Source organism: Bubalus kerabau, chromosome 5 (assembly GCF_029407905.1).
Source record: "Bubalus kerabau isolate K-KA32 ecotype Philippines breed swamp buffalo chromosome 5, PCC_UOA_SB_1v2, whole genome shotgun sequence".
Lineage (NCBI taxonomy): Eukaryota > Metazoa > Chordata > Mammalia > Artiodactyla > Bovidae > Bubalus > Bubalus kerabau.
The window spans coordinates 34006026-34018920 of NC_073628.1; the positions used below are offsets into that span (position 1 = coordinate 34006026).

Genomic DNA, 12895 nt, shown 5'->3' on the forward strand with positions numbered 1-12895 from the left:
AGGAGCTGAAAAGTAAAACCCTCAAGGTTCTCACGTCAAAGCACCTGTTAAGGCGCAGCAGGCGCACGCCTTCCCTCTCAGCGCCGGGGACCCTGGGGCCCAAGTCTAGCCTCTCGCAAGGGCGCACGGGCTGCCACGCGCATGCGCAATGGCCTCCGGACGCACGCCGTCCCTCCACTCCCTGCCCCACCCGCGCCTGCTCCCAGGCCCTGAGGGAAATAGCTAGGGCGTATGTCTGGCTTCTGCTGGCCGTTGGCCCCCTCAGACGGTGCCCTGGCAGAGCTCTCCTCGAGGCCCGTCGCCTCCCCTCCTCCCCGGCTCTGACAACAATAGTCTAGCGTAGAGCCGGGGAGATGGGAAGAAGTCCTTCCGCGTGGCACCCCCAGGGCCTCCGGCTGGTCTGGAGTCGGCCCGCCCCGAGGGGCGTGAGGAGGGGGCGGGGCTGAGGACTTAGGACTGGGGCCCAGAGACCGCCTCCTGCCGAGCCCGAGCAGGCAGCCCAGTCTGGTGCTGAGAGAGCCATGACCGCGCTACTGGGGCTCTGGCCCGAGATGCAGGATACCTGCACCTCGCTGGGGCTGATGCTGTCGATCGTGCTGTTCATGGGGCTAGCCCGGGTGGTCACCCGGCAGCAGCTGAACGGGCCCATGGCCCACGCCTTCGTCTTGGAGTTTCTGGCCACCTTCCAGCTCTGCTTCTGCACTCATGAGTTACAACTGCTGAGTGAGCAGGAACCCCTGCACCCCACCTGGCCGCTGACGCTAATCTACTTCTTCTCAATGGTGCATGGCCTGACTCTGGTGGGCACCTCCAGCAACCCGTGCGGCGTGATGATGCAGATGATGCTGGGGGGAATGTCCGCTGAGACGGGTGCGATTAGACTGTTAGCTCAGCTGATTGGTGCCCTGTGCAGCAGGTACTGCATGGGCGCCCTGTGGAGCCTGGGGCTGACCAAGTATCACGTCAGCGAGAGGAGCTTCGCTTGCAGGAATCCCATTCAAGTGGACTTGCCCAAAGCGGTCATCATAGAGGCTGTCTGCTCCTTTATTTTCCACAGCGCTTTGCTGCACTTCCAGGAGGTCCGAACCAAGCTTCGTATCCACCTGCTGTCAGCACTCATCACCTTTTTGGTTTATGCAGGTTTGTTATTCCCACAAAACACTGGGCACGTCCGGAGCTTCTATGACTTGAGACTCTTAAGTTCTTTGCCAGGATACTTTCGAAACTACTACGCTTCTGTGATGTCAGTATTGGTATTTCCATAATTCTAATCATTTTGCAGCTCATTCTTTACCGATAGGGTCCAAATATAGATCCTCAATTCAGTACTTTCTTTTTAACACCCAGAGAAAGCCACTTCTGTGCTGAAACAGAGATCATGTGAGATACTGCCAAGGGTTCAGATATCCTACAAAGGGATTGTTGTAATAGTAGAGAGGAAAGATAACATCGGCTACCTCTTGCCCACTTGGTATATAGATCCTTGCTGAGGCTCTCGCTGAAAAATGATCCTGGGTTTCAAAAGTTCCTTCCAATTTAAAGCACAAGCTACATGAATAGCTAGTAGTAAGAGTGGGAAATAAACTTCTATAATTCTATTTCTTATTTTTTACAAAATTACTTAAAATCATATATTTCCTTTCTAATTCATCTTGAAATGAACTTTTAATGGCCTGTCAAGAAAGATGTGTTTTAAAATCAAAACTTGCTTGAAATCAAAGATTTTTAAAAATTAATTCTTGAGAAAAAAATAATTCTTGAGAAATCTGCTTGATTTTTTTGTAAATCGTATTTACCTTGACAGATCTCAGATATAGTGGATATTCTAACTAGGACAGGAAAATATTCTAAATAGGATAGGGAAATTTGAAAAGCAATGATGAAGCATGTCATTTTAAATGATCATAACAGAATATTTTCACTAGAACTATATCTGAATTGTAAAATGTTTTGGAGGTAGGAATCTAATAAAAAGAATTAGTAGTAAGACTCTGTCTTCTGCCCATTGAAAGGGAAACTATGAGTAGAAGCAAACCTTAAGATAAGGACTTTTAAACATATGCTCGACTGCCTAGGTAAAATGAAAGACTTTCTGATCCATTTCACCTTCTTTAAAATCTAGTACCATCCTTTTTGTAGACTCAGATGGAAATGAGTGGTATAGGAAAGAAGGAAGGATATATGCATATTTGAGGGGTTGGTGAGTAGTTGCTTATTAAAATTTTAAGTTTGGACTAAATCAGAAACATCCCCTGTATATGAACAGAATCATCCCTTGCAAAAAGTTATACCACAGTTTAGCTCTGTACTTTAATTAGATGTGGTAAACATTTAAAAGATGTTTTAGGGATTTCCCTGCTGGTCCAGTGGTTAATACTCCTCACTTCCACTGCAGTGCTAGGGGGTGGGTGCAGGTTGGATCCCTGGTCCAAGGAACTAGACTTTCACATGCCCCACAGGGACGGCCAAAAAAAAAAAGTTTTAAATCAACACAATGTTATACAGAGTTCCTTATCCCTCTCTTGATAATCTATAAATTGGTATTCCTGTTTTTGTACTTTTAATACATATTTATGATTTCAACAGTAATACTGTATATAATATTAGCCAGTATCTATTTTATAAGCGACAAAGATTTTGAGAGAAGAGAAACAAGATAATATTTAAAATTATACATAAATATAAGGAGAGTTATTGGAAAGGACCCATAAAATAACAATTTAAGATATCCAGAAACGTTCTTTTCCTTCCCCTTACATTACTGACATCGACATTGCTGAAATGAGGCTACTAATTGATGGAGGAGGAGGAGAGACCGAAAGGATCACTAGAGCAGTGGTTCTCAACATTCCCTCTGCATAGGAATCACGTGGGGAGTGTTTTAAACATATCCATATTTGGGTACAGAGATTAAGATTTAATTGCTGTGGAAAAAACAAAGTAAGATTTAATTGCTGCGTGAAGGGGCCTAAGCAATGGTAGATTTAAATTTTTCCCAGGTGATCCAAATATGAAACCAGGCCCGAGAACCACTGCTCGAGTCTATATTTTGCTGGTCAGTTCATCACAGCCACTAGTCACATGTAATTATCAACTAAAATATTCAATTCTTCAGTCACTATAACAACATTTCGAGTACTCAATAGCCATGTGTGGCTAGTGAGTACCATATTGGACAGCGATGAAAACTGCAGGAACAGAACCTAACAATTATTTATTGTTGTTACAGATATTGATTATTATGATGTTCCTTTTCCGCCAAATAAGGGAGATAAGAATATTCACTGGGCGCATGCAAGCATATAGGAAATTTATGAGTTTTGGTATTAATCCTTACAACAACCCACTGATGAATAAATACATTATTCCCATTTTAAGTAAAGTAAGTGAGGGTTAGGAACGTTTAATGACTTGTTCAAGATCACACAGCTATTAACAGAATAAGCTGGAACCATGGTTCAGATTTACACTAAAGCTTATACTCATTATCAGCATTTTACAGCATGCTCCTAAAAAGTAACAAAAATATAAACATACAGTTGAATATTGTTCAGCCATGAAAAAGGAATGAAGTTCTGATACATGCTACCATAGGAATGAACCTTGAAAACATTATGCTCAGTAAAATAAGCCAGACACAAAGGGACAAATGTTATATGACTTCACTTTATATGAAATATTCAGAATAGGCAAATTCACAGAGTCAGAAAGTAGAATAGAGGTTACCATGGGTTGGGCAGCAAGGAGGAATAGAGATTTTTTTGTTTAATGGGTACAGTTTCTGTTTGGGGCAATAGAAAATTTCAGAAATAGTGGTGATGGTTGAACATTATAACTAGTGCCATGAATATACACTTTTAAATGGTTAAAATGGCATATGTTATATTTTACCATAACGTAACAAAATTTAACAAAGGATTGTTACCAAATAAATTTAGCAAACACTGAATTAAACAGATTTTCTAATTTAAGACTCACAGAGTTTTACTATGCTACTGTTTATAGTGAAACTCCAAGAGAAAGATATGGAACAGTTTTTCAAACATAGGAATACTTTTGTCTAGGAGTGTGTAGTAGAAGAGAGAATACTTTGGGAAATGCTGCACGAAGGCCATATCACTCCCCATTATTTTCTATGGATATAAATCATAACTTTAGGTCAGAGCTATTTAAATAGAGTGAACTGTTTTAGGACTAGCTCAGTGTGTATCTCATCAGGCAGACATGAGGACTTTGCAGGAAGGAGTTAAGAATAGATAGGGAAGGGAAGGCAGGGGAAGCATTAGCTAAGTCAGGAATTGTTACAAGTTACTTCAATATGTCACTCTCTCTCATTTTTTAATTTCTAAAATACTATTGGGCTTCCCTGGTGGCTTAGCAGTAAAGACTCCACCTGCAATGCAGGAGACCACCTGCAATGCAGGAGACCACCAGCAATGCAGGAGACATGACTTCAATCCCTAGGTTGGGAAGATCCCCTGGAGTAGGAAATGGCAACCCACTCCAATACTCTTGCCTGGGAAATCCCATGGACAGAGGAGTCTGGCAGGCTACAGTCTATCGGGTTTTAAGAGTAGGACACAACTTTGCAACTAAACCACCACCACCAAGATAATATTAGTATTGGTTTGACTAAGTTGCATGCTGGGATATTTCTTTAATCACCTGCATTTGAGGATACCCAGAAGTCACTACGGAGAAGGCGATGGCACCCCACTCCAGTACTCTTGCCTGGAAAATCCCATGGATGGAGGAGCCTGGTGGGCTGCAGTCCATGGGGTCGCTAAGAGTCAGACACGACTGAGAGACTTCACTTTCACTTTTCACTTTCATGCATTGGAGAAGGAAATGGCAATCCACTCCAGTGTTCTTGCCTAGAGAATCCCAGGGACGGGGGAGCCTGGTGGGCTGCCATCTCTGGGGTCGCACAGAGTCGGACATGACTGAAGCGACTTAGCAGCAGCAGCAGCAGAAGTCACTAATACAGGTCATATCAAAAGAACTGATTATTTAAGCTTATAGAACATAACTGTTCAGCAACAGAGCTACAGGCTCCTTGGATAGCCGATGACTAAGCATCTGATTGCATGTTTATTGATTTAGCACCCTGCACATTTGTGCAGATGGAGGCCACTGATGTCTTTAACACTTATGTATTTATTGGCTTCCCAAATAAAGTGAAAAAAAGCTTTGTGAGTTATTAACATATTAAAACTATAAAACTATTAATGCAAATTTCAAGCAAATCTTCCTTTAGGAAGGTTTAGGTTTGGGGAGAATTTGGTTCAATGACTAGGATAAGAGAGAACTGCATAAATTAATTAGATATTGGAAAAAAATCTATTTTACACATCCAAGTAGGTTGTCTTTCTTACTGTACCCTGTTCATTTCCTTTGCAGAACTTTTAGTTATATACTTGTTTTCTGATGTAATGCCTGTCTTCCTCCACCAGACAGTAAGCTTTATGAGTACAGAGACTAAAATTGTTTTATTCATTATGAAACATAACCAGGACTGAGCATAGTGTCACCTGTTACAAATAAATACTCATTATTTTTAGAATGAGTAAAATTAATGAAATAGCAAAGTCTATTCACTTAAAAAAATCAAAAGAAATAATACATATCTGGGTATTCCATATTTTATGTCTAAGAGCTTCCAAAATAAGCCTAATAAAATGTCCAAAGTAATTGCATTTTTACTCCATTCAGGAGCTTTTGGAATCCTTGTAAGTCATGAAGAATTTGGATAGATTTGTCAAAGAAGGGAGCTAACTCCTTTATAAATAAATAAATATATATATATATATTTACTTTTAATACCATAATACCATAGGGTTTTTAGAACCATAATGACATCGGTTCTAATCTACAAATGAAAAACAGCTTCAAACAAGGGACAAAATATTTTTTTGTTGTTTTTCTCATGCCAGTATAATACAGTGGTAAAGAGCATAAGCCTCTTGGAGTTGGACCGTGTCCTTAGGATCGATAATTTAGGTCTGTTTCCTCATCCTTAAAATGGAGAATAATGCTATCGCTTCAGACTATCATGAAAAATAATGTACTCCAAGTTCTTCCCACAGTAACTGGCATAGATGTCTGGTCACTTTATAAATTAGTTAATTGACACTCTAGCTTTTATACAAGTCTTGCATGATTTTAGTGTCATTCTGTCACAGAGAACTTGATTTGCTTTAGGAGTGCTGAGACACAGAAGTGCCTATAATTACCAGATTTGGAACTCTGTCTTTTGACTGTCCTAATTTCACCAAGTTCACACTGTCCTCTGAGATTCTTGGCAGCCAGCTGGATCTCCCTGTTGATATCTCTTCTTCAACAGGTGTTATGGCTTCCTCCCTCCAGACATCAATACATAGTAACTAATTTTTCAGAGTCATTTTCTCCAAGTTCTGTGCCTGGTGGATAATTCTTACTTTTTAAATTCATACTTAGCTACAAAATACATGAATGTGTTCTTTTTGTAAATAATGGAAACACTACCAATGAGACTCTCAATGCCTTTTGATTACCATCCTTCATGCCTGTCCCCTCTCCTTCCCTGCCTCCTCTTCTCACCAGTATAGTCCTCTGTGTGTGCATGTCCTTCCAAACTCTTAAGTATATTTATTGTACATATTGATAGGACCCTACAGAAACTATTTTATGTGTGTTCATATTAAGATGAATCATACCTTACTTTCTGCAGTTTTTTTAGTGGTGTGGCTCAATGATACTATCTTGGAGATCTGTGTTAGTAAAGAGATCTTTCTTATTATTTGAATACTGAACAGCATTCCAAATTAATAATAATTAAAAGTTATTTATTTAGCTATTTTATGAATTAACATTTAGGTTTTTCCCAGTTTGTTGCTATTATAAACAAACAACCTTGTACATGTCTACTAGTATACAGGTACCAGTTCTCTAGGACAGTGGTTTTCAACAGAACAATTTTGGCAACATCTGGGAACATTTTTGTTTGTTATATGGGGAAAATGAATATGCAACTGACATTTAATGAGTCAAGGCTAGGAATGCTAAAAATCCCACAGTGCATAGGAGAACCCCAACAAAGAATGATCCAGCCTAAAATATCAAAGCCAATGCCATGTTTTGGACCTTTTGTTGACACAATGGATTTCTGAATCAGTTAACTTACCCTTAATGCTTAAAATAACAATTTTTTTTCCCATAATTTTGTGGGTTAGATAGGAAATTCCCCTGAGATCATATAGCTGGACAGTTGGTTTCTTTGGAAGAGCAAAGGTGCTTCACTCATGTGTCCAGCAGTTAACAGCCATCTAAGATACCTAGTTTTTTTCCTTGTGGCCTCTCATCCTCCATCAGCCTAGACCAACTCATGTACACGGTGAGCACATTGTTCCAACACAGCAAGGAGTAGAAGCCAATGATGGATTTATTGAGACCTGAACCTAGAATTCAGTGTTGCTCCTCACATTCAGAATTCACATAGTATCACTTCTGCTGCATTCTATTTGTTAATGCAAGTTGCAAAGCCAGTCCATACTCAAAAGAGAGGAACAGACTTGTACATCTTAGGAGAAGCAGCATCTACCAAGTCATACTGAGCAGAACTGGTGATGGGAGGATTAGAAGACAAAGAGTATGAACTAACTGGAGGTTTAGTGTGGTATAAGACCAAATGATAGTGTTCTTAGACCTAATAGAAATACCAAAGACCTAATGGGAATACTGAAGCAAACTAATTATGAAGGCAATGGTTGTCTATTGATAAATGCCTTAAAAAAATCACAGGTCACTTGTATTATCACTGTACATATTACATTATATTTTATTGTATAATCTGTGTGGAAAGATTTGTGTGAGTTCTTACCTTTCTGTTCATGGTGTCCAGAACATAAGAACTCAGTAATTTTTTGTGGCATTAATTTGAAATGACCACATGCCAACCAAATAATTCTGCTGGGCCCTGGCAGTTGCAGGCTCAACATTCCAAGATTTGACTATTCAAGAGTGGTTCTGAAGGTCCATGATGTGATGTCATTTATAATTGCCGAGGCATGAATATGAATCGTGCCGTGAGGCTGGCATGCTAAGAAAAAACTCTTAGCCGTGGAGTGAACTCAGTTCATTTCTTAACATCTTTATCTCAACACAGCTTCAATGTTTTCAGCCTGTCAAGTGTGAAATTTTATGAAAAGGTCACTTAATTTCCAATTTTATTTCACGGCATTTTATAAAAACAGTTAACATGCTCTTGTAGCATGTGTCCATGTAAAATTTGTGAAGATCTCTGATCTGTTGCTGTGGCTAAGTTGGAGGCAGATGAGTGTGCTCAAGCTTCCACATGGAACAACCACCAGAAATGTCTCTATCTCAGGGATACAATCAGGGTATGTTCTGAAAAGCTGAGCCAGTTTTGGTGAGTACCACTGGACAGCCAGTCCAACCTCTTTCGCTTTTCCTCACTTGCTGTGTGGCCACAGCTATCAAATTCCCGGGCCCCATCTCAGAAAGAGACCCTAAGTGAAGAGCTGGACCCTAAGTCGTGAAGAGCTGGACCCTAAGTCCTGAAAAGCAGGCAACAGTTAGAATTTGTGCTGATCTTTCATAATTACTCAGTCACTTCTTTTTTTATTAAAATTTTTTTCTGTAACCACTTTGTTGAGATATAATTCACATACCATTCACAATCACTTCTTTAGGGCTTTGTTGACAAGTAAAAGTGGAATCAATGATAATGCTTTGGTCTAGTTTACTTTTTGTTCCAACACCAAGGTTATTTCTGTTCAAGAGGATCCTGGGGTATTGTACCCATTTTAACAACATTTTCATTATATTTTTATTAATTTAAGTTGAATGTTAAGGGCAGCAAAATCTGTTTTATAAAAGTGTAGGAATACTAATAGAGCAGGTTAACTTTCAATGTGTATTCATAATATACTACAGCAAAAGCACTGGATGAAAATTCTTAATGTCCTTTGTCGTCCTGCTTTTTTTGCACCTGGCATATTATAATCTATAATCTATTTTTATATTCTATAATATGCCAGGTGATTCTGCAAAGGAAAATTACAGAATAAAAAAACTTAAATACCCAAAATAAAAGTTTTATTTAGTAATCCCTGTATTTCTAGTTGCAAGAAAATGTAAGATATATGGTTTGGTATCATTCTGGTTAATATGTATTACAGGAGGAAGTCTAACAGGAGCTGTATTTAATCCAACTTTGGCACTTTCACTGCATTTCAAGTGTTTTGATGAAGCATTCCTTCAATTTTTTATAGTATATTGGCTGTCTCCTTCTTTAGGTAAGTATATTTTTATTCAATATGATGAAAAGATTAGGATATACTAAAATGCGATATGGAATGTCACAAAAAAGATATGAAATATTATGTCTGAAATAACATTTTATTTTGTGCAGTATCCGTTAAAACTGCTTTTGTCTTCAAGGAAACAAGTTAAGAATAGTAAGTTTGAAGTTTAATCTCTCTTTAATATGCCCTTAGATATGAGGGCAAAGAAGTGAGGAGTGATTACTTCCACTAAAAAATAATCTTTTTTTTTTTTGCTAAAGGAATTTGTTTTTTCAAGTTTTTGAGCTCCAGATAAAATACTATTTAGCTCATTTGACCCATTTTGTCAAACAGCATTTCATGAAACAATACAGAACTATAATAAATGTAGTTTTAAAATTTTCCACAAATTGCATTCCCGTTATTTCTATCTGGGTCAAATATGTAAAACTCTTCTTCTCAAATAGGTCAAATAACACAAAAAAAGTTACAAAATAACTGTAATCATGATATGCATATCCTTATATAAGTTATCAGCATTTCTTGATTTTGTTTAATCATCTGTTTTAAGCCTGACTGTAATTCACAGCTATAAATGAATATGAGGATAACTGGCCTTCTATTAGTTCATTCTTCTTTTTATCCATAGTTTGCATTTTGTTTCTTGTTGCTCATTTCTGTTAAAAAAAAAAAAAGGGCAGGGGAAAGGGAGGGTACCTACAGAAGAGAACATTGGCGTAACAGATTTGAATAGCCATGACACTTTACTCCTCCCATTCACCCTCCATTCCTGTCATTTAGGACTTTTCCTCACATTTAGCATCTGTTATGCTCAGTAATATCTATACTAAACATGAAGAATATCAGAAGGAAACTGTATTTTAAACTGCTAATAATGGTAACTTTTTTTCATCTATTCATTACTAGTGTTTTCCAGTAACTTCTTCAAAGATAAATTATCTGTTCTTGATTTTTAAGAAGTAAAAAAAGGTCACTGAAGTTCACAAAGAAGTTAAAAAGGTCACTAATTGGACAGGTCTACTAATAGTTTTTTTTTTTTTAATATTTATTTATTTGGCTGCACCAGGTCTTCATTGTGGCACATGGGATCATTGATCTTCATTATGGCACATGGGATCTTTTTTTTCCAGTCATGGCATATGGGATCTAGTTGTGGCATGCCAACTCGTAGGTGCGGCACGTAGGATCTAGTTCCCTGACCAGGGATTGAACCCAGGCACCCTGCCACCTCCTCCAAATTAATAAGATGTTAGAAATGTGACTGTAAGGATGTATATAGAATTCATTCTCTAGCTTATACATTTCATATAATGAAAATTAGCAAATGCTATTTGATTCTATAAAATTGCAACTTCATTTTAGAAAGTTTTAAACATGTCTTATTTTCTAACTCCAACTTTATAAAGAAAATGTCAAATTTTGTGAATTTGATTCTGATTTTTTTTTTTAATCTAAAGCTTCTGGTTGCAAAACAGGCTCATCTCTTTAAAATTTGTTATCCAAATATTAGTCAAACCTTAATTTCCTCTTATCAAACAGGAGTAAATTATCAAATCTGCATGTGATAAAAACACATTGTTAATCTAAGTTTAATTGATATAGAGCGTTAAGCCTACCTTTAATCAACCCTTAATATTCACTGAAAGGACTGATGCTGAAGCTGAAGCTCCAGTAATTTTGACTACCTGAGAAAAGGCGACTCATTGGAAAAGACTCTGATCTGGCAAAGATGGAAGGCAAAAGGAGAAGGGGGTGGCAGAGGATGAGATAGTTAGAAAGCATCACTGACTCAACGGACATGAATTTGAGCAAACACCAGGAGACAGGGAAGGACAAAGAAGCCCGGCATGCTGCAGTCCATGGGGTCACAAAGAGTCCGACACAACTTAGTGACTGAACAACAATAGAGCTTTAAACCTATATACGTTAAGATAAAACCATTAACCAGCACAGACTTCTCTTAGTGATTTGAGTCCCATGGCTAAGTCCCCTCTATCTCTGTTTCCCATTGAAAAATTTAAAATCTTTAATATAAAAATGTCTTTTAAATTACCTATTATACATTACATATGCTAGATTTATCTGATATGACCTTAAAAATGAAAATTTACTAATGTGATTTTTAAAAGCATATTTATATTCAAGTTTTAAAATGTCAACTGAAATTTCTGTTTCAGAAACTTTGCTTAATACAATTCTAAAAGCTACTAATGGTTGAGATTAAAATGGAGACCCAAGTCAAGTTTCTCATGTAGCAAGTCAGTAATAGAGCTAGATATAGAACTCCAGATCTTTCTATTTTATTTATCCTTTGAATTTATTATTTAGATCCTACTGGTTTTTCCAAGTATGTACTGTTTTTAATGATTCATGGTTGAAGAAAAATCATGTGAGAATATTAGACTTTAAAATATCTACATGATGGAACTTCCCTGGTGGTCCAGTGGTTAAAACTCCATGCTTCTACCGCAGGAGGCATGGGTTCGATCACTGGTTGGGGAACGAAGATCCCACATGTCATGTGCTACAGCCAAAAATAAATAAAACAAAATATCTACAGTTTTATGTAGAAGTGATATAGCTAATTCTTTTAAACACACCTCTACAATAATCTCTTAGTAAATAATTGTATATAATCTTAAATTATAATCACTGATCATAAACTTCTTAAAGATTGTATTGTTTTATTTTACTGTTTGTCTTTCAGGTATATTGCTGATGATTTTGATGTTCAATTTTTTCCTTCCATGGCTGTATGACAACCACACAACTAATAAAAAGGAGTAACTATTCTAAAAGACTCAGCCTAAATTACAGGACAGTCAAGCTTGATGTGATAAAGATTTTATCACCTAATATTCAACACTGGTTGCATTGGATTCATCAATATTATCTTCCTTTGAAGAAGCTGCCTTAGAGCTTTCATCACTGGAACTTAAAAAAAAAATTACTGTGAAAATGAGGTATCCTGTGTTTCTCAGTTAAGGCTTGTTCTTTTAAGTGTGTATTAAGTGCTGCTAGAAAAGACTCTACATTAAGTATAAATCTCAAGTGATAATTGTTAATTTTGATGAAAAAGAAACTAAATACAGGGTGAGAAGGGAAAGATGATGGTGGGACCAAGAAAGAGTATGTGTATCAGGTGTCATCTGAACGAGCAAGATTTTTAACCAAAGTACAACCAGTCATGCTTACAGAACTGGAGAGGGATACTTCTCAGCCACTACCTCACACAGTGATACCATCAGCAGTGTCATCTTTCAATAGGAAAGTTGCTATTAGAAGTAGACATCTACTGATACTCACGGGGATTCCTGAATTTTAAATGTATTCTAATTTAAAATATTTTCTCTAAATAGGCAATTTCAGAAGCTTTAGGTGAGCTGTCATTCTTTAACAGACTTTACTAAAGCACTCATACAAAGTTTAAGCTTTTCACATTCTCATTTGATTGTAACAGCTACTTTATGAAGTACGTAGGGCATGTATTTTTAATCTCCATTTTACAGATAAGGAAACTAAGTCTGGAAGGGAGTTTACTGCTCTGCCTAAGGTGAAACACAGTCAAATACCATCTTTAGACTTCTACT

At 37.6% G+C, this 12895-nt stretch overlaps 1 protein-coding gene across 2 annotated transcripts; it reads left to right on the plus strand.

Annotated features, from left to right (window-relative positions):
• Positions 1–518: 518 nt before the first annotated feature.
• AQP11 (aquaporin 11) lies at positions 519–12252 on the plus strand. 2 transcript variants are annotated; one of them, XM_055581402.1, is made up of 4 exons: positions 519–916; positions 1058–1140; positions 9180–9296; positions 12013–12252. In XM_055581402.1, exons 1-4 carry the CDS (start codon positions 522–524, stop codon positions 12090–12092), a joined length of 675 nt encoding a protein of 224 aa, XP_055437377.1. In that variant the 5' UTR covers positions 519–521; the 3' UTR covers positions 12093–12252. The 2 variants fall into 2 exon arrangements, with proteins under 2 accessions (XP_055437377.1, XP_055437375.1); XM_055581400.1 differs by having other exon boundaries at positions 519–1140.
• The last annotated feature ends 643 nt before the right edge of the window (positions 12253–12895 follow it).

Bases quoted from the DNA above. Each gene is read 5' to 3' on its own strand.
- AQP11 (XM_055581400.1), top strand. From the start codon at position 522: ATGACCGCGCTACTGGGGCTCTGGCCCGAGATGCAGGATACCTGCACC. The intron at 1,141-9,179 runs GTTTGTTATTCC...TATGTATTACAG, and splicing joins CACCTTTTTGGTTTATGCAG to GAGGAAGTCTAACAGGAGCT. The intron at 9,297-12,012 runs GTAAGTATATTT...TTTGTCTTTCAG, and splicing joins TTGGCTGTCTCCTTCTTTAG to GTATATTGCTGATGATTTTG.